This window comes from Haemorhous mexicanus, chromosome 3 (assembly GCF_027477595.1).
Source record: "Haemorhous mexicanus isolate bHaeMex1 chromosome 3, bHaeMex1.pri, whole genome shotgun sequence".
Taxonomy (NCBI): domain Eukaryota; kingdom Metazoa; phylum Chordata; class Aves; order Passeriformes; family Fringillidae; genus Haemorhous; species Haemorhous mexicanus.
In genome coordinates, this window is record NC_082343.1 from 52,824,173 (window position 1) to 52,844,819 (window position 20,647).

At 39.4% G+C, this 20,647-nt stretch overlaps 1 protein-coding gene across 7 annotated transcripts in view; it reads right to left on the reverse strand.

The window, feature by feature from the left end:
* Positions 1–20,647, reverse strand: part of NHSL1 (NHS like 1) — a 175,721-nt gene that overhangs the window by 11,369 nt on the left and 143,705 nt on the right. For 4 of the 7 annotated variants that reach the window (XM_059841819.1, XM_059841818.1, XM_059841822.1 and 1 more), the window contains exons 4-5: positions 12,629–12,821; positions 7,656–7,787 (exon numbers count right to left, since the gene is read on the reverse strand). In XM_059841819.1, coding sequence (XP_059697802.1) covers positions 7,656–7,787; positions 12,629–12,821 — 325 coding nt within the window. The remainder of the gene's footprint in view (positions 1–7,655; positions 7,788–12,628; positions 12,822–20,647) is intronic. The other 3 variants (XM_059841821.1, XM_059841820.1, XM_059841823.1) reach the window with 1 other exon arrangement.

A 20,647-nucleotide genomic window follows, 5' to 3' on the forward strand; every position in this document is an offset into this window, starting at 1 on the left:
GTGGGGGAGAACTGGTTATTTCAAGTCTCTGCCTTAGCAAGTCTCAGGAGCAATAAAGTAGCATGCCTGAAAGGAATGTTCTTCTTCCATATTTACTATATGAAACTGCATTGGGAGGATAGGTATTCTTATCATGCAGCTTTAAAAACACCACTTAAAGGACATTTAATCATCCTCATTCTTGGCAGGCAAAAGAGGCATTTAGGGTAAGGAAAAGAGCGCTCTGAAAAGGCTACAGTTAAAGCAGCACACACAAAAAAGATTGTTTACTTCTTTTCCTCAGGCATGTAAGTAGTCTTTCAGCAGCTTGAAGCCTAGTTAGCTTGCTTTGTGAAAATTCTCTTGTTCTCATAAAAATGCAGCCTCTTTCTGCTTCTGGTAGATGTTTGCTGCAAAGCTAGATACTCAGATGCTGGCAAATGTCTTGGATAATCTAATATGAGATACTGTCAGAACAGATGGACTACTGCAGCCAACCAAGAGAGGGATTTGCATATTCTGTATACAGTTATTAAGAACTGTACAGTAAGAAAAATAATCATCCTTTCCAGGTATATTTTTTTCCTATGGAATCAGTGCACCCCTTTGGTTAAGACAGAGAAAAACATTAAAATAGACATTAGAAATGTTTCTGGAACCATGCCATAACCAATTTTAACTGTTGGTCAATTAAAAATATCTGGTAACAAAAATCTGCATGCCAAGATTTGTAAATAACCAAAGAGATGGGGCATTTTTCTTCTTCTGACACTGTGAAACACACACACAAACACACATGCAGAAGAGACAAAAGGATTGTGCTGGTGGAGAATGAAGGTGTCAGCACTACAGCAAGTATCTAATACTGTCACACACTGACCTGTGGCTGAGAGCATTTGTATGGGGTATGTCTCTACTGTATTCACAGAAGGAGCTAAATGCACCCTCTTTCACAAGCAGTATAATGCAGATGGGTGTTTTATGTCTGTTCAAAATGTTACTGCTAGAGAAGGTAAATGGGGAAGTGAATCAATGCTGGACTTGCTAACCTCCCCTTCTCCTTCCAAAACAAGGAGAGTTAGAATCATTTATTGGGACATACTGTTCATGGTAAATGCACAGTGATTATCTGAAAAAGAAAATTAATGGCACTGAATAAAAAGGCCACTGAATAAAGGAGGCCACTGATGGCTATACCAAAATGCCTGGTGCAGCAAGCCTTGCCCCTTCCCTTGGGACACACCCCAACAGAGCCTGGGCACTGCTGGCTGCCCCAGCCAGAGCAGTACACTCACAAAAGGGCAGCATCAACAACCAGCTGCAGGATGCTGCTGAGAACCAGTGCTTACCCCAGGTTTGTTACCAGAATAGATGTCATTTATGGTCCAGCCTAATATGCTCTGCATATTAGGCTGGACCATAAATGCATAACTGCATAAACTGACTCAACAGCAGCAAATGTTCCCAACCTCAATACTACTGAAGGGAAACCCATCAGGGCAAGTCTTTGCACTGGTGTGAAGACTGGCCTCTTCCAGTTTAAATGACTCAGAGCCCAAATAAACACAGGATTATGAAGGGCAAGACAGCCCAGCTTCAGACATATAAACTACAGGGCTACATCCTACAATCGCTCTATGGGCTATGGTCAGGGAAGGAATTTGGCATTCTTGTTACTATTACAGGAACATAACTTAGAGGTTTTAAATTTTGGGGTTTTTTTAGAAAAGCAGCATATTCTGAAATTCAATCAGGTTTGGTTTTGGCTTTACATGTATGCACAATCTCATGCAAAGTTGTGAGGATTTACTATTTTTATAGTTCTGTTTTCTGAAGAGGGACAACAGAAATCTGCAGGGAAAATGGTTCAAAAAACCAACCAGAGGAACATTTAAGACTCAGGTATACTGGTAAAATGCTGAGGTGTTTATGATTTTGGTGAAATTCAGAGGAGGGTAGCAAGGAGTATTTTATTTGCAATTTACAAATGCACTGTAAAACCCTCACTCACTTCCAGAGTAATACTGGAAAGTAAGGATTTTCAAACCCCCTTAAAATCTTTGTTGGTACTACAGCTAGAGGACAATCCCACTCTAAGGGACAGCTCAAATCTTTGACTAAGTACACTGATAATGCTAGGTTTGTCAGAAAACACCTACTTAAATAAATAATAGTAAGAAGATAGAAGATATCTGCAACACCAAAATCCTTGAACAGAATGAGATCATTTAAAGAATACCATCCGTAAGTCCATCTAGTTGCAGGGACAACATCTGAGAAGACAGCAGCAAAAAATGCTGCAGAACCAGACATCAGGTTACAGATGCTGAACATTATGAAGCCAGAAGTAGCTGCCAACTGGGTGCATGATAAATGTGGCTGAAAGTAACAATTATCCTGTCTGCCTTTTGCATTATCCTGTGTCCAGCAGCACTGCAGTCAGTGCTATGTCCACCACAGGAGACCTGTATCTATGCTCTTTTCTTTTTCATTACCCTATTATTCTGCAAATCTCTCCTAATTAGGGGAAATGCTCTTCACTCATGTGCATGTTTAGTGCAGGCTTCACCAGCTAGTGAAGAACACCCACTCTGTGGACTCTGGTAGTCACAGGTGTTGCTAATTAGAGAGGACAGGGATCAAGAATTAAATTTGGCAAATTTGATGGGGAAGAAAGTGTGTCTGTATATAATCCCTGGGGCCTAGCTACTAGCAGCCCTGCTGTGACTCCAGCTGATCTGGTGGCACCAGCAGCTCCTTGCAGAGAATCACATGAAAGGTCCTCTGCATTGAAATGAGCATGGGAAACTGAGGGTTTGGAAAGATAAACATCGTGTGTGTTGGTGCCACAAAGCAGATGACTGTTTAACAAGAACAAAGAAGTAGTCTCTCTTACCTTCTGACTAACCATTTCTAATGTAAGCACTTGTCTCTTATGCCACAGGCACATTCCTAAGGTGTGTTGCTCTCATTGCCTCCTCATGCCCCACCTAGCAATCCTCCTGCAAACCTGGTGAACTGGCTAAGTCACTGTGCAGGCAACACAGTTTTGTGTTACAAAAAAAACCCAGAGATTCTTATTTTGAAACTGAGTGATTTTAACAGACACTCAACAAGAAACAGACAAGTACACTGGGCTTATGGCAATTTTAAGGAACTTTCACTGTGCTCCATGAAGCATCTGTAATCTCTCAGAGGGGAAGAAAAATATTGCAGTGAATCCTGTGAAACTTTTCAGCACTGCCAGCTAAAAAAAATCCTGAATACTTGCACATATCACTGCCACCGTAAGAGGGAGAATTCTGATGTAAATATCAGGAATTCAAGTTTTCTTGATTCTGTTCATTTCTCAAACCTAACAGCCTCTGGTGAAGTTTATATTCTTGGAATCTGTGTTTTTCATCCTCCCAGTATCAAAAAGCAGATTATACCTGCTTTCTAACACCTGATCTATAGATGGATAGTGCTAGAAATGTGCAATCATGAAAAACTACAGGTAGAAACCCAGTGTTAGTCAAAATAACTTTGAAACAGAGATATTCTCTCCAAAGTGCTAAAGTTCAAAATAGAAGCAGGTGTAGAATTACTTGGTGGGAACAGCTGGGTATTTGTGTGGTATTTCTGTAGGACCAATGGGTATCTGGGACTTTTCTTACCCATGGGACCTGTAACTTGAGTGACTGCTAGCCCTGGAAGGAACTAATTGGAGAAGAGATCAATTAAGAGGCATTTTTAATAGAACAGCTGAGTTTCAAAAGATCAGAAGGACTCATTTGCCCCCATGTTGCTGAGATGGAATTGCTTCCCCTCAGGCATATCAACAGAGAGCTTCAACAGTCCCAAATGATACCTGAGGCACCAGCTGGTACCACCAGGGGTCTGAGCTGCACAGCAAGAAAGCAAATGAAGGACTGACACTTGAGATATCAGTCGTCTCCATCCCAATGACTGACATGAGATCCTACAGGTGAGAGTGAGCTACTGAAAAAGTGAGGTAGGAAAATAAGCTGAAAAAACAGTATGGGGTCATTCTGACCCTTTGAACCCTTAGGTCAAGAAGGGGGAAAAAAAGTACATGGGGCAAGAAAATCACAGAACAAAAAAGACTCTGAATTGCATCTGTAAGATGTGAAAAACGGACTGGCTCTGTAAGATGGAAAAAATGATTTAAATAATCCAAAGCAAGTACACACAAAGCATAAAATCAGAAGACATTTTTGGAAACCAAGAGGACAGAAACTTTCTGTGGGAATAAAAAAACCCCATCAAAATGTCTGTCAGAAGAAGGAGGAATAAAAAGGTGGAAAAGTTGAACAGTTTTCCTGTCCCCTGTTTTGGTGAGGTGTGTTTATTAGGAACTGTGGTGGAACTGATAGTCAGGTCTGAGACCTGCTCCTCCTGCAAGACAAAGAAGGAGTCTGGGACTGCACTGGTGCAGAGCTCTGGAGAAACACTCACAAGCAGATAACTTGGAACTTCCACAAAAAGAAAGTTAGTCTGAACCAGACCCTAGAGCACTGACACAAAGAAGGGACCATGGAAAGGTGGAAAGAATTTTGCTGCCTTTACTTCATCTGGAGAGTTGGAATGTGTGAAGGGAGCTGATGATAACCAAGAGAAAAGAAATGAGCAAGGCCAGTGACAGTTCTTTCAGAGGTGCTCATCTCTACCAAACTTATGTTTGGGAATAATCTTGTCTGAGGGGGAAATACAGGTTTGCATATAAGGTACCATCTGAAGAAGACATCTAGAAACAATGGATAATGGCAACAGAGCAGAGAAACCAAGAGAACTTGAAGGAAAATGTCTCAAAGTTTTTTGCTCTTTCTGCCGTTTTGACCCAACACTGACTCCATTAAATATGTGTGTAATATTTATGCTCTGTAAGACAAGGAAGGTAATTCAGAAGTATGCAGAACTAATTCTTTTTCGTTGCTTTGTTTGGCAGAGAGAAGAATGCTTTGGCTTCTCCTGTTACTTTGGTGTCACTCTGCTAAATAGTATTGAGAGGGTGCTGCAGTTAAAAAGCAATTTCAAAAAGAAACTGCCATCTCTAAACTGATAGACACTTCACATTCTTACTGTGTCTCAGAATCCCATCTACCACGTAGCGTTTCATTTATGCAGAATTTTTAATGCAGATTTTTCCAGTCTACACAGAGAGACTGGTTCATCACTGGAAGACACCTGTGAAAACACAACAGAATTTCAATGCTAAAAAGCAGGAATGTTTAAAGACACTTTGAGCACACGGGTGAAGTTAATGTTTCCTTTCAGTATGTCTGGCTAAGTTCTATGAGGACACCACATCTGGTGAGCTCAGGCCAGCAGCCAGTGCAGGCTTTCTCTTCTGCTTGGTCTCCTGTTCCAAAGGACTCAAAGCAGCCAAGGGAGAACCCCAGCAGCTTGGCCTCACAAAAGTTCTTCCAGGCTCTCTCACAAGAAATGAAAATAGTCCAAAGCCTGATTGAAGCTTTGAGGTTCTCTCAAGTTTCTGCTTCCTTCTGAAGAATAAACAAGAGGTTACAAGAATCTGCTGTATATGTTGGTTATTTAGCCTGCACACAGCAACTCTAGTGTACCAAGGGATTTTAATCTTTGTACAAATATTATAGCCATTCACAGCAATGCTTTAGGGGAGAAACAAAGAGATTTATTCAGCTGAAACCACAGGGAGAATGTCAATAGGCATAATGCAATTGCTTGATTTGGAGTTTAGTCCGGATACTTGTTCCGATCAAATGAACTGTGGAATGTCTTAAAACAACTCCTTGTTTGTTTTGGGACAGCGTAAGGGAAATAGGGAACGGACTGCTACAGAAATATTTGGGGAGTGACAGGGGAGAAAAGGCAGAAAGTGCACTGAACAGGGATGGGGGAGACCTGCAGCTATTCCCAGCCTTGCCAGCCACCTGGTGGCTGACTGGCTAGGTCACTTCACTGCAGCATTGGTTTCCCCAGGTATAAGATGAAGACACTATCACTCTTTTCTAGTGCACCTTCTGTCTTGTCATGGAAACCAATACGCTAAGAGGATGGAGACTGCTGTCACAGAGTTCTCCCAGCATACAACTTGCTCCCTGGAAGAGACACAACCACCATGGAAGTAACATGGAGCTTCTCAGACAACTTATGCCCTAAGGCAGATGGCTGAAGCCCTATGTGCCTGCAGGTTAGGGGCAAGGGAACCATCCAGAGAGACCTACGACAGTGGGATACTGCCAGTCCAGAATTTAAAATAGAAGCCAACGAAAACCTTCAAGCAGTGCAACATAAAATGTGCTCAGCACAGACATGAAAGATGGAAATCAAGGTAAAAACTTGTCACCCTTAGTGAACACACTGGCAAAAGTCATAAACTTCTTTGAAGGTATTGAAGAATTCTTTTTAGGATAGATGCCAACTGCATTCTCAGTTTACGCCACCAAATACAACTACAGTTGATGTTTTCAAGCATGAAACATCTTTTTGAAGTGGTCACAAATGTAACCTAAACATCTCGTAAATGCTTTCTTGAGGCAGAGGATTCCCATGGCAGGGCACTGTTTCATTACAGATGCTGAAGGAGCACAGTTCCACTCACAAACTTCTCAGCACATAATTGTCTGTTTCTTGGCTTTCTCTGTGCCTGACCCTCTACCTCATTTCAAACCCATCCAAACAAGCCACAGATTTACGCTTCTGTTTCTGAAAAATCCAGAAAAATCACCAAGAACTGAAAACACAATTAAAAAAGAAAATAGCTGCAACATGCAAGGTAGTAAAACTTACTGAAATCATCAATATATGAGATGATTTCACATGTAAAGCACCCAAATTAAGTTCTGCCAGACTATTTTAAAACATATTCTTCATCTACAGAGAGAAAAAAAAAAGGCGGGGGGGGGGGGATATTTTTATCAAGTTATAATCTGGGAAAAACTGAAATAACTTAAAAAAAAAAAAAACACCACAATTTAAATCAAAGAATTCTGCAAAAAGTGTCTGAAAGTTCTGCCAAAATTCACACTGCTTCATCAGCTTTGAATTCACATCTACTACCAAGTGGGAAGGAGACAGGTCACATCTACACTACCTCAGGCAGTCCTCCTTCTTATTAAATGCAACTTACCTGGGTTTATTAGCTTTTCCATATATTCTAAAGGAACATTCCCTTTCCTTTAGAATATATGGAATAGCTAATAAACCCAGGTAAGTTACTGCCAATCATGTAACACTGATACTTAAGGGGTTGCCAACACTGCAAATAGGTTTTTCACTCTTGATGCAATCCTCGGCAGATTCAGGAAGGCATCCATGAATTGATTTACTCCACTAAGCAATTACTCACAAGCCAAAATGTCTGCCCACTTCAGTTTTGCTTTGGTGAACATCCTGGAGAAGATGACCAAATCTGAAGGAAAGCATTAAAGTCCAGACACCTTACAACCCTGCAGATTTTCATTGTACCAGTACACCATTTTCCAAACACCTTGTTCCCTTTAACAGACGGAAGTCAACAGATTAAAGGTCCCAGCTTCCCAATGCAAGAGGTGGCAAGGAGGCACACGTATATTTGGAACTAAAATAGGCTATCAGACTGTATTTGGTTTCATGAGCACTGGTGATGTTATTAGTCGAGTAATGATAAGCAGTGACAATGAACAGGGATGGAATACAGTTCTGATGAGCCATACCTAGCTCCTTTTGTATGTTGTCAGGGATTCCTGTAATAGTCTTTCTCCTTTTGACTTTCTTCGGCCGTCTTACCACCGTGTCTGTGTAAATTAGAGACCGCCGAATGCTGGCTTGGCGGTCGAAATTCTCCCCTAATACATGGTAGAACAAGCAAAGCAACATTACTTCCAAGCACACTGACATCATGCACTTTCTTCCACTAGTTTTGTTGTAGAAATGGAAAAAAAGGCATTAATAAATGGTGTTAGCTTGGTCCTACAATGAAGGTTTACACTGAAGGAAGATACAGCACACTGTCACAGTAAGGCTTTAGACACAAATATCCATTACACATTACTGCATGTTTTAAAAGGAATTTTGACTTCCTGAGCCCAATTCATATTTGGTGAGAGCAGCTCTAATTCCACAAGCAAAGAGAATCCTTGCTTTCATTTGGCCCTTCATAGCTTTTTCTGTGATTTTGTTAATTTATTTTTAAGTAATGAGCTGCAGAAAAAGCAAATCTGCTCATGAAAATGAAAGATCACAATGGTTTATGCAGCAACAGACATTGCTATTGGCAACAGCTATTACCATGCCTTTGCACAGCTCCATCATTAATTCGCATGAGGTCCTTTTTTTCATTCCAAGTTCCTCTGAACCTGTCAAGTGTACTGCATTTCTGGTGTTGATCTTTTAACATGAATACAAATAAGAACTACGGAGCACACAGAGATCAAACTGATCTCGAGGACTCATAAATATTTCAGAGCGAAAGCTGCTTAAAATTGAAACTTTACAGATGATTATAAAAATATACAATGCCAAGAGCTAAAAAATAGTGTAAGTGCACTTTGCCAGACAAAGCCTTATGATGACCATGTGCTGTATCATAATGGGACCCAGAAGCACCACTATCATAAAGAAGCTTTTCTTTAGGAATTCACTTTTGTTTAGAGGTTTATAATTTGGCCATTTCACTAGCAGTAAGATAAAGATTGCACTATAGATCATGAGCTAATTCTCTTCCACTTCTAAAACTTTAACAGCTACCCCCTGTAGCTCACATATAAGTTCTCTTTTTACAAGTTTAAGCATTTTAAAGCACTGCTCAATGTCCTTTAGATGATCCATTTAAAACTTAAAGGCAGGAAAACCTTGATATTCATTGCACGTGTTTTTTTTTCCATTTTATACTTTTTTTGAAAATTGATGACCAAATTATTTACCTCTAAAAAGTGATTAATGCATGGTAACTGATACATCATAAAAATTACCCCGGCTGATTGCACATCAGTACGATGTGCATCGTGCAAGCAGCACAGAAAACCTCATTACCTCTATAACAGTTAAAGACACAGTCATATATTGAAGTACAGCATGTGGACTTGTGAAAATGCAAGGAAAAAAATTCAGCATTTTCATTTACCACGTTGTAAATATAAAGACTCTGACTCTGTTTGACCGGAGCCTTGACCACGGGCCACAATTTTGCTGAGTGGAATCCTTGCAGTTACAAAATGCCAGTCTTGTCCAACTTTTGGATTGACTGAAGTCAGGTAAAGGGAGGAGGGGAAGCCCATGAGAACTATAAAATTGAGATCTATGGATCCCATTGGCTTAGAAGACCTGAAATATTGAGACAGACTATCCACTGTCTTGGGCAGCACCACTACTAGGATGTTAGGACCCATATGGGCAAAAGTCAGGACATTAAGTTATCCTGTCCTCCAGGATGATAAAAATAATTCTAACCACATTTGAAGGAGAAAGTTTTGCATCTCTGAACATATCTTTATCCACTCAAAGGCTGACAATCATGCCTGAGAGCGTTACAAGAAAATTGCAATGTAGCTTTGAATAAAGCCCTGGAACAAAATGTAAGTGGTAAGCAGAGGGTGCAAACAAGGAGAGAGTCTTTTACATTAAGCCTCAGACAGCACAAACAGGATGGCCATGGAGAAATATTACTGTGTCAAATGATCCACAGTAACTTGTTCCAAATGAGCTACCTAAAAGCTAACTCAATCAATCCATCTTTAATGGCTTTTGATACACAAAGGTCAAGAATCAAATCTGTAGAATTTCAAAATAGCAACTTCAGTGAAATCCAACAAGCAAAATCAGAATGTCTCAGTCTTTTTTTATTTCTTCACTGTCATCTTTTTCATTTTAGAAAATATAGATGTCAATGGTAAGTATATTTTACACATTTAAGAATATTTTTCTCCTTCTCTTACAGATTTGTAATAAATCATCTAGGTATTCCTTATATACTTTATTTAGTTGTCTCTCATGCAGTATGCTCAGTTTCCTTGGATTCACAGAAAATATTTAAGTATGCACTTAAATCTCACTGAAGTCAGTCAAGCCGGACTCAAGCAAATGCTTAAATATTTTGCAGGATCCAGCCTGGCACTGATCACCTCCACCATTACCAGACTCCTCCATCTGGAAAGAAAGTTAGTTCCAGAAAGCCCATGAGAACAGACACCATTATATATATATATGTATATATATCTTTTAACCCACAGGATATGTAAATGCAAAGACTGGCCACCACTGAAAAATTCAGTCCAACCCCTCCAGAATAAAGCTCAGCCCAAGCACTCCGAGACCGAAACTACTTCCAAAACTGGATGTCTAGTCAGCAGCTTGTAAGCCTAATGCAATGCCCCTGCACCTTCAGGCTATCCAACAGATTTTTATGACTACTGTATTAGTTGCAATCTGTTCACCAAAGAGCACTGAGAGGTGAACTCATGGAGCATTTATTGCACAGCCACGTGAGAGGCCTTTGTGGCAGAATCAACACTAATGCACTGCTGAAAATATTATCAATTGCCAGCAGCCTCTTCAGAGGTTAACCTTTTATTTCATGCCAGGAGTAATAAAACGGAAGCTTTTTGACCTCTCTTCTGGGAGAGTAAGAAAAAAGAGTGTGTGAAGGAGAAAGTCAAATCAAAACAAAAATCCTCAACAGTTTGTTCTGTGTTGTGGTGAACAAACGGCACCGGATTTCTTGTCCGTTTTTTTCCTGCCTCGTGCAGTAACATAAGGAACTTCACAAAACAAAATTACTCAGTGAGTGGGAGAGAAGAGGAGGGGAGCAGATTGTGACTTTTAAAAAGGAACAAGGACAGCAGCTTTTTCTGTATGTTGTGTGTGGCTCACAAACTTGCCTTGTTTCACAGTAGCAATACAATTATTTCAATGGAAGGGGAATGGTGGATCCTGGAGACCAGATCACAGTCTTCTTTAATGCCCTCCCTTTCTACCTCTTCCAATTACTGTGTTTAAAAGGAAGTGCCCAATCACGCACTCCAGAAAAGTGAGATATAATATGCATGTGCACCATTTCCATCACAAAAGTTGAGAACTGCTCAGTTTTCTGAGTCCCGGCTAAACAATTCAGGGGACACAAGCTTTGCTACACCAATCAAATTATGCAGGTTGAAGTCACAAGCATAATTTATCCAAACAAGGTAATGTTCCACATGATGCTGAATTAATTCTCTGAGTTATCTGATCCCTTTACCTAATTTTTCTTTTCATCTGTTTAGTTCCCCCATATCTTTTGCAGTATGCAGGGTCATTAAATCAAACAACAGATTACTGTTTCTCTAAGTATACTGTGTTCCTGCTGTCACAGTATCTAAGCCCTGCTCAAGCTTATTGATTATGTCAGATTATCTGTTGTTCTCATAACTTGGTCTTCTGCATCTGTACCCTAAATTCTCTAGATAATACCAACTGGCCTAGTAACATTTCAGCATTGCATGTATTTTCCATTTATTAGTTTTCCAGAGGTGGGGTATTCATAATTTCATGTTGTTTTCATCTGTACACTTCAAATACTTTCGAATATTTAAGGAATAATTTGTTGATTTCTCAGAGCTTGCTGATGTTTGTTACAGCCGTCCTGTTCCTATACAACTAGAATATTTAAATACTATTAAATAATACAAATTAAAATACTAGTTTATAAAAATACAGGTGAAAAAAGCATTGGTAGTCATGAAGGGAAAGAGAACCTGATTTACTTTCAAAATAAAACCAAACATTGCAAGCTATTGATTGTCAGAGTAAGCATGGAGTCAGAGCACGCCATATGGCATTTGAAATAAATTGGATATTGAAAATCATCCTGGCTTTGACAGGCAAGCAGTCAGTTATTTGAATTAACTAATAAGAGACAATCTTGATACTGTGCAGAAAAAAGGGGTTAATAAACTGAAACGATAATTCCATCTTTGACAGAAATTCTATTTTATGCACAATGAAGTATCTATTCAGCATTAGGCTTTAATGTAATTTAACTTCCAGAGAGTGAGAGTTCTGCAACTGTAAAATCAAAGAGCATTTTCAAAATGAAGAGTTAATACACCATTCATAACAAGAAGATGTGGATTATGGGTATGTAAGTGGAGTGTCTTACCTAGAGTATTGCTCAAAGGTGTAGTATCACTAACTTCTGCTGTTCTAAGCCTACTCTCCTTGACACCTAAAACTTTTGTTGCTGATAAAAATTAGTCCCTAGAGCTTTTTTTGTTGATTTTTACAACATTTAGTCTTTGGAACACAGAAGTTCCTGACAACCTTCCTAAAATAAAATTCCTAGAAGAAAATCTTACTATATCATCAGCATTGGATAAAACATGATTTTCAATTACATATCTTCAGTGCAGTCCACAGCAAAACACTGCAATTTATCAGCCCTCTTCTTGCACTTTGTGAATATCTAATGCTGTTTCAAGCCCACATATTTTAACTATCCCCATTAATGACAACTTAAAGGAATTTTGATATTTTCTAATTAAGTTCAGATTTAGACTATTAAATGCAAAACAGTTTTCACAGATAGGTGTGGTAAGTAATTTAAAATTCATGCATTGAATAAACGAGTGTTCAAAGACTAGCCAACTGTATGGATCCCCTTTCATCTCTGCCCTCCCTCATCAGTGTAATGCAATTACTGAAATTAAAAGCCTACCAGTCACATTAATAGGAACCACATCTGTTTGGACGGCTTGCGCTTGTTGTCGCATTTTCTCTTCTGGCGTTGGCAGAGGGAGAGACTTAGTCCAGTTGGTTTGGGTGTTGATATCTGATAACTCATTTGTAGCTGGACTTTTAGGCCTTTTGATGGTAATAAGCTTTTCTTCTTCAGGGGGAGAGACAGGACACTACAAACAGAAATATATACAACACTGTGAGTTTACTACTAAAAAAAAAAGGTAGGACTATGGTATTACTAAGGTGTTGCTGCTGTAGTCAGCATTGATTGCTTGTAGAGCAAAACACACCCTCACAAATATCACACATCTCCTACATAAAGAGAAGTTTTAAAAATACACCAAAAATGCACAATAAAACATCTATTTTGTATTTTTTCAAGACAATTGATTAGTCTAAGGAATATATACCAAGGAAGGAGAAAGGACTGGTGTTGTGCATAGCAAAGCACAGTAACTAATTACACCTTACACACTGACACTGCAGCAATTAACCCCTCTCTCCCTGCACCAAGGGTTTGCCTTCCCTTCCCCTCTCACTTCCCCACGCCCTATTAGAAGATGATATTTGAGCACTGCTTTGCTCCAGCTGCACTAGACTGTATGAATGTGTAAGGTCTCAGCAAGAATCCTTTTACCAAAAGACAGACTGTAGCAGAGCTCAGTAAAAGAACCAATCAGCACACTCCACAGAATCATCAGCCGTGGATCAGGGAGGTAAGCAAGTAATTTTGATTTGGTGTTGGATAAACTCATGCCACAGTTCAAGGGGTTGCTCATTTTGCAGGGGTAAAGCACTTAATATTATTAGTAGCCACCGAGCAGTAATTTTAGAAGTCAGTTCTTCTCAAAGTGGCACTTTGAGCTGCACTCCATTCCATGAAGTCTTTTATTTAAAGGGGAAAAAAACCCCAACCCAACCAATAAAACAAAAATCTTTCTGCACGAGAAAAACAGGTCACAGCAGCTTGTGCAAATCCCTCCACCAAAGTTGTAAGCCAAAAAACCCATTTCCTTTTGGGGAGCAAATCTGTTTTCATTACAAGGTCTTTGCCTGCATGCCAGTAATGGCAGAGAAAGCCATAGAGCAGCTTTTTACTGACTGGACTGTACTTGTCCATCACTGGGGCTTCTAGCAGGTGGTCACAAACCCAAGTGAACCTGAGAGAAGCAGCAAGGCACTCCAGTGAATCCCAGAAACAGGAGAGGAAGGAAAACCTGGAGGAAAACCAACCACAGTCTTCTTCTGCCCCCAGACAAAACAAAAAAGAGAACACGGAAGAGGAGTTGCACAGCATTTGCAGCACCAGCAGATCTCTCTGCAACCTGCCGACTCCTCTGCTTCAGAGGAGTTTGCTCTGGGACCTTCCCCCCTACCACCAGACCAGAATTACCCCCCTCTTTTCTTTATTACTCTCTCCCTTTGGAAAGTCAAATACTACTCAGAACAGGGTTGTCAGCAGTAGGCCACTGCCTCTTCCCCCCTCATTGCTGCACAGGCATGGAAGGAAGCATCACAGCTATTTATAACAGATGGATTTTTTATTATTGTGGATGTTCAGTCCAACTGATCTGTTTTCTCCTGAAGCTGAGTGCTATACAAAAGACATGCCCAAACACTGTGCTGCAACCTCTGTTTATAATTTCTGATTTTAATTTTTTTCCTGTTACTATGAGGAGTTCCCACTGTTTATAAATAAATAACCATTTACTTATTCTGTTATGCTTTGACTCTATATCCTTTAGGACAGAGTCCAACACTTTATTAAATAGAAAATAAAAATAAAAGCAACTTCCAGGCAAAAAGTAAAAGAAAAGTAAAAACTCTTCAAGCAACACTAAAAAAACATTTCAGGCAATGAAACTATTACTATGATTACTCTGTGGTTTGGAACCACACTTCAAAACATGGGAGCTTTTCTTCAAGGAAATAATCAATTTCTGACAGCCTTGAATTTTTTTCCTACAGAGGCTGTGGAAAGGATAGAAGCTGCTCTGTAGGTAAGGGCTCAGCCCAGTGAAAGCCCTGGCAATTCTATCAATACAACCTTCTTGGAGGACACCAGTATTTTTTCAGGCCTCTGCTGTTTCTAAAAGGCTCTAAACCCAAGTAATAATATGATGGGCTTATCTTTTTTTGAGAGCATGTCCATACACTGTTGACATACATATAGAGTGTGGGCATATATATGTACTTACAAACAAGAACTTCCCCACCCCAAATTACCCAAATTCATAAACACCTTCACTAACTTAAGAAATCTGGGAGAGGAGTGCCACTGAAGAAGGGAAAGCTGCCTCCAGGCCATGCTTCCCCCAGTTAGGTTTAAAAAGTGATTGAGAGAGAGAGAGAAAGGGTTTGTAAGGAACATGGCAGGGGGGTGATAGTCCATCTGCCACAGCAGGCATGTGTATATGCACTTGAAGGAGTAAGCAAGGGTTAAGGCAAAGAAGTGTAGCTTTCCCTATTCTACAATGAGCTTTTCTCCACCTGAATCAGGGAGATCAAGGGAGATACCTCAAGGATAATTTTGCAGTTTGTTTGGGGTGAGGATGAGCACCAGTGACCTTCAAATACACTGGCTGCTTGATACTGTCAGCATCAATGTCACCTTCAGACTGCACTTAGTGCCAGGTCTCAGCTGTCAGGCAGCAGTCTCCAAGGGCTACTCCAGTACATTAAGTGGCAGAGATACTGGTAACAAAGCCATCCTTCCTTTCCAAAGAAATAACTCAAGCCAAGTAGAAGAGGTTTTTTTTTATAATACACGAACAGAAAATCTGAAGAAGTGAAGCATCTGCTAACAAGGGAATTCTAATTATTTAAAGAATGTGAAACATCAATCAGAAATTTTGTAGAATTAGAAGCTGAGAAAATTTGGGACAGATGGAGCAAGACAGACAGAAATAAGTCAGGTTATATGAGCATATAACCAATGAGAAGCAACTGGAAACCCAATGGTGCAGCTGAGTTCAAAGCAGTGTCAGTGAGAACAACCTCCTGCCACAGGACACACAGATGTACTTCTACAAAATAATTCAGTAGAACAGGTGGAAGTGATTTTGGGTGTAGTGTTCACATTTCAACTGTAGGTACATCTTCCATGGATCCTGAAGAAACATGACTGTCTCTACTTATATCCTTTCTTCCAAAGTACTCTCAGTGATAATGGTTTATGCATGACAAAGCTGTACACAGCTTTATTACACATAGAGGAAGGCAGCAACTCATCTTTCAGCCTTCTTCAGACAGAAATTTTTCACCTCTTTAATCAGGATGAAAATGAGATTTACATATTTTTAGCAAACATTCTCAGATTTACAGCATGGAAGCTAGCTGGAAGACACAGTGAATTGCTCCTGTGTGACAGGAATGTCTTCTCCAGTCAGGTCTCTTATACTTGAAGTAGAACGAGGCATAGCTGATCGTAAACTCTATGTTCATAACTTGTCCCATTTTTAAAGCATCTGAGTCATAATAACTTTACTCCTAGTCTAAAATGCCCAAATCCCTGGAATGGGTTGTTACACTCATCTCCACAGAAAAAATTGTTGGAATTCGTTCTTTTACACGGCCATGGTAAGGGGTAAAGGTGGGATGTGAAAGCAACAGCCTTGGACCTTGCAGTATTTTCACAAACATGCACTATGAGGGAAAAAGCATGAACCTTCAAATGGGAGTTAAAATAAGAATCCAGGAGAAAAATGGCCTATAAATATCCTATAGACAAGCTATTTGGCTCAGTAAGCTGGAGCCTCTCCGACGCCTTGTTGACATATTGTCCCCCAGCCAACTCAGCTGCTGAGATACAACAAAAGAGTTTCACTATCTCAGCACTTTCATGCTATTTGAGAGGTCCCAGATGACAAATGAGTTTATGCTATGTATCTTGCAGCACTCTCTCCCTAAATAATCTGTTCATTTTAAATCCTTTTTATATAATAAGGGTTTATACTACAGTATCTAAAAAAAGATGGAACCTCCAGGAGAACTTAATCCATACAAATTTTACTTTTCAGCAAAGAGACTTCAAACAGACTAGTCATGCCATTTATCCTACTGTCTACTAAAATCACTTCTAAAATCATAATTTATCAGAAAAACAAAATAAATGAAAAAAAGTCAGTGTTGCAGACAGCAGCCATACGAGTTCAGCTGTCTATTATATTTGCCAACATCCTATTTCTGCCTCCAGTGTTTTACTAGGTTTGATGGCTTCAAGAGCCATTTTTCCAACACCAAGGGATCAAGATCACCAATAACAGGGAAAAGAAACCCAAGAACCAAACCTAGCCAACTGAGAATGGCACTTCACATGCCTAATTCAACCCACAGGGTTTCACACTGTCTCATGGAACACTGCCACACTATAAATTTACATGAATTTACACTTTAGATGAATTAGCATTAGACTCTATTTGCTGTCCTCTAGACCAAGGTCACCAGTCTAGTTCCCACAGTTTTCACAGAATACTTCATTTTATTACTTCTACACACAGATCTCCAGTTGCACTAGCCAGCACTGCTATCCCTACTAAATTCTTCACTTCATAACCTTCATTGTGCCTCAGTGAGGAAAGAATTTTTTGTCAGTGAAATTACTGACTATCAAACAAATTATCACCTTAACAAGCACTGTGGAAATGTTCTTTTCTTCTTCCTCTACTCTGTTGTAATGGGATAAAAACCACAAGAAGATCTGTACTGTTTGGAGCTCCAAAAACCTATCTGGTATCTGCCTTAAGATAAAGACCAATGAATTGTATCAAGGTAAAATTTAAATCTGAAGATGCACAGAGCAGATACTTTTTCCTGAATATTTTCTCAGCACTGGATGGAGTCCTTGCCCTTCAAGAATGTACCCAGTTGCTTTCTAAACTCATGCAAACTTTCAGCATCCACAATCTACCCTTTACCATGCACAGTCTCAGTATGTGACGAGTAAAGAATTTACTTTTCCTTGGTCAAAATTTTCTGTACTCGCTTCCTTACGCTTTGGCATTTCACGTATTATGAGCAGCTGTTTCAGCTCAGTAAATGGCACAGTATTTAAAAAAACCAAACCCCTGTAAATGGTATAAAATACATGTGCTGCTTACAAGAGCAGCGCCATGCAACTGCCCCAGAGGGGCAGGGAAGCCACCTGAGGACACCACCACCCAGAGGTATCTTCAGCTCTGCCAGACCTTACACCTCGGGGCTTTTTTAAGCATTCCCACCTCCAAAACTGAAGTGCCCAACTTTACCTCCTATTAGCAGCCAGTAAAGTTTTGCATTAGACTTCCTCAAATCCATACAGTTAGGGCACTTGTTTTCACTTAAGATACTAAACAGTTTCGTGCAGATATTGGAGAGATAACTAACAGTTCAGATGATCACAGTGGCAAAACTATACTCTCACCCCCTCCCCCCAATAAGGGAAGTAAGCATTTCTTCACCCAAAGCATAACTATCAAAGCAAAGTTCATAAGCCAAATGACATGATGTAGGGAAAAACACCATGAGTTTTGGGTGCATGAACATTTTCATAAATGGAATAAAGAAATAATATATGCAATACTGCATGCTTGGGAGCAGGTCTTCTCTGTAGTTCACATTTATCATTCAAGAAAGACACATTCCTCCAGATTAGTAGAGTTGTTCCATGGCTAATTAAAAACCAACGAAGCAGCCAATAAATAAAACACAATGTCCATTTGGGGAGGGGTTTCAAAGGAGACAAATGCTAATAGACAAAAAAGGGAATAAAAAAACTCTGTGAACCAAGTAAATACAGGATACTGTACTGCATTCAGAAAGGACTACAGAGGAACACAGAAGAAACAAACCTGGCATGGGACTCTTTTTTTAATTGTTTTTTTTCTAAGCAGAAAAAAGCAGCAGGTAATGACTGAAGGCTAAGAGCAGAATAAGACTGCATATAGGCTAAACACTACAGGTAACATCAAGCTGCAGGTATGGCAGCTGGATGGCCCCACTTGTGGGCAAAGTACCTTGTTGTTCCAGGGAACCAAGTTACAGCAGGCGCTAATGCAAAACTGAGAGATGCAGTCTAACAGACTAGACTGCTGAGTGAGAAAAAAAGAAACAAAGAGAATGAGTGGCAAAAAGGGAAAGAAAAAGGAGTAAGAAAAAAACCACACAAAAGACAAATACAGTTAATATACACATGCATACATTTCAGAACATAAGGAGAACTGGAGTTTGAACGTGACATTTCAAAACATCTTTCACATTGGTAAAACAGAGTAATACTGAAGGACAGGAATAGTTCCCAAGTTGTGTCACCAACAGCAGCATGTAAGATACAAGAAAGGAGAAGACTGGTCACAGTACTGAGATGTAAAATCCAGGTAAACCAATTTAATCACCAACAAACTCAATTAGGATCAGTACTACACTGGAGCTTGGCCTGTACTCCATTAATCTAACTTGTAAGAATCAACATTAAAAGGGCAGATCCAAACACTTTATTTTATATCAACTTACACTCAGAGACTCCAGTTTTCTACATTTGCTAATTTTTCTAATTTTTTCATTCATTTTTGAGTTGGGCCTGCTTCTCCTTAGTTGTTTTCCTTTGAAACAGCACATGTTGTGCTCATCTCAGGCATTTCCTAAGACGTTAACCAACGTGCTTAGTGGTGTGACTATTACCCTCTGCTGACAGACATCCACCTCCACAAAACCTGAAAATGCTTGTGGATCGACACCTAACATTGGTTTCATATTGTCTCCATTGCAGACAGACAAGCAGAATATCTGGCTATGGTTTTTATTTTTAGAACCAGATTAAAAATAACAGGGAAAGCTGGTTTCCTTTGTGGTATCACCCACTCTTTTTTGCTGTAAGTTGGCAATTATATCAACCAAGAAGTTTATGAACAGTAAAGAGGTATTCATCCACCCATCATTATTCTGCTATTCTCAAATTTTAATTATTAAATACTGCATACACAGAATTTAAATGTTGGCTTTTTTTCTTTGAATACACAACAAAGCTTTCATCTAGTGATAGGGAGTTCAACATTTTGAATCATAGGATTTTTGGTGACCCCAGTTCCACACTGTTACCAAAGAACTCTCCTGACAGCTGAAATATGACCCCCTCAAGGCATAAGACTTATTAGAATTACTTGGCTCTTTACCAGTAGGATAATAATTCAAGGTCAGAAATTTGTTGTGGTAAATATTCTAAAGAAAGTAAACAATCTTCTAAAGAAAGATTAAACATTTACAGCATCAAAAAAAAAAAAAAGTGCCGATTAAACAGAGATACTGGTAAAAAAAAATCCACAAAAGAAAGTTATACAATATTAATGGAGAATAATGCTACAGTTTACAAGAAATTTATGTCTTTGTGAGCTGGAAATAAGAGTGGCAGGGTTAAGGCTAAGGTTCTGAGATAATCAGTAACAGCCAAGACTGTCAGTTTGGCAGCTTTCTTTCTCCACAGCTCTGAATCATCCTTTCAGCTACAATATTTAAAGGAACCTATTCCAATTTGAAATGGAAGTGCTGTCCTATATTTAAAGCATACTTAGTTGCATTAATTTTCTCCAGAATGCACAAAAATTGTTAGTAACACATTACGTTAACACTCAAAAAACCCTTAACCAAGAAAGGATGACAGCTCTCAGTCTCCAAGAATCCCCACCCATGCTAATATACTTTCATGCAAATTGTTTAAAGAAAAATGTATTTATATTTTTTAAATGCTACATTAGTGTTACATGTGCAGATGGTTATATGCTGCACAGCACAGGCCAGGACAAGTTGATGGCATGTATGTATGCATTTATGTGCAGTACATTAATAGCAACAAACAAGGTGTTAATACTTTCCCTACTGGAAATCATAATTCCAATGATCTCAGCAAGGTTTTGCAAATTACCATTATAATGTATTCCACAGTATGAATGTGCTTTACATTCTCGGCTCACTGCCAGTACATACCACACACAGCTAAACAAGATGCTCTGACATTCCCTGCCAA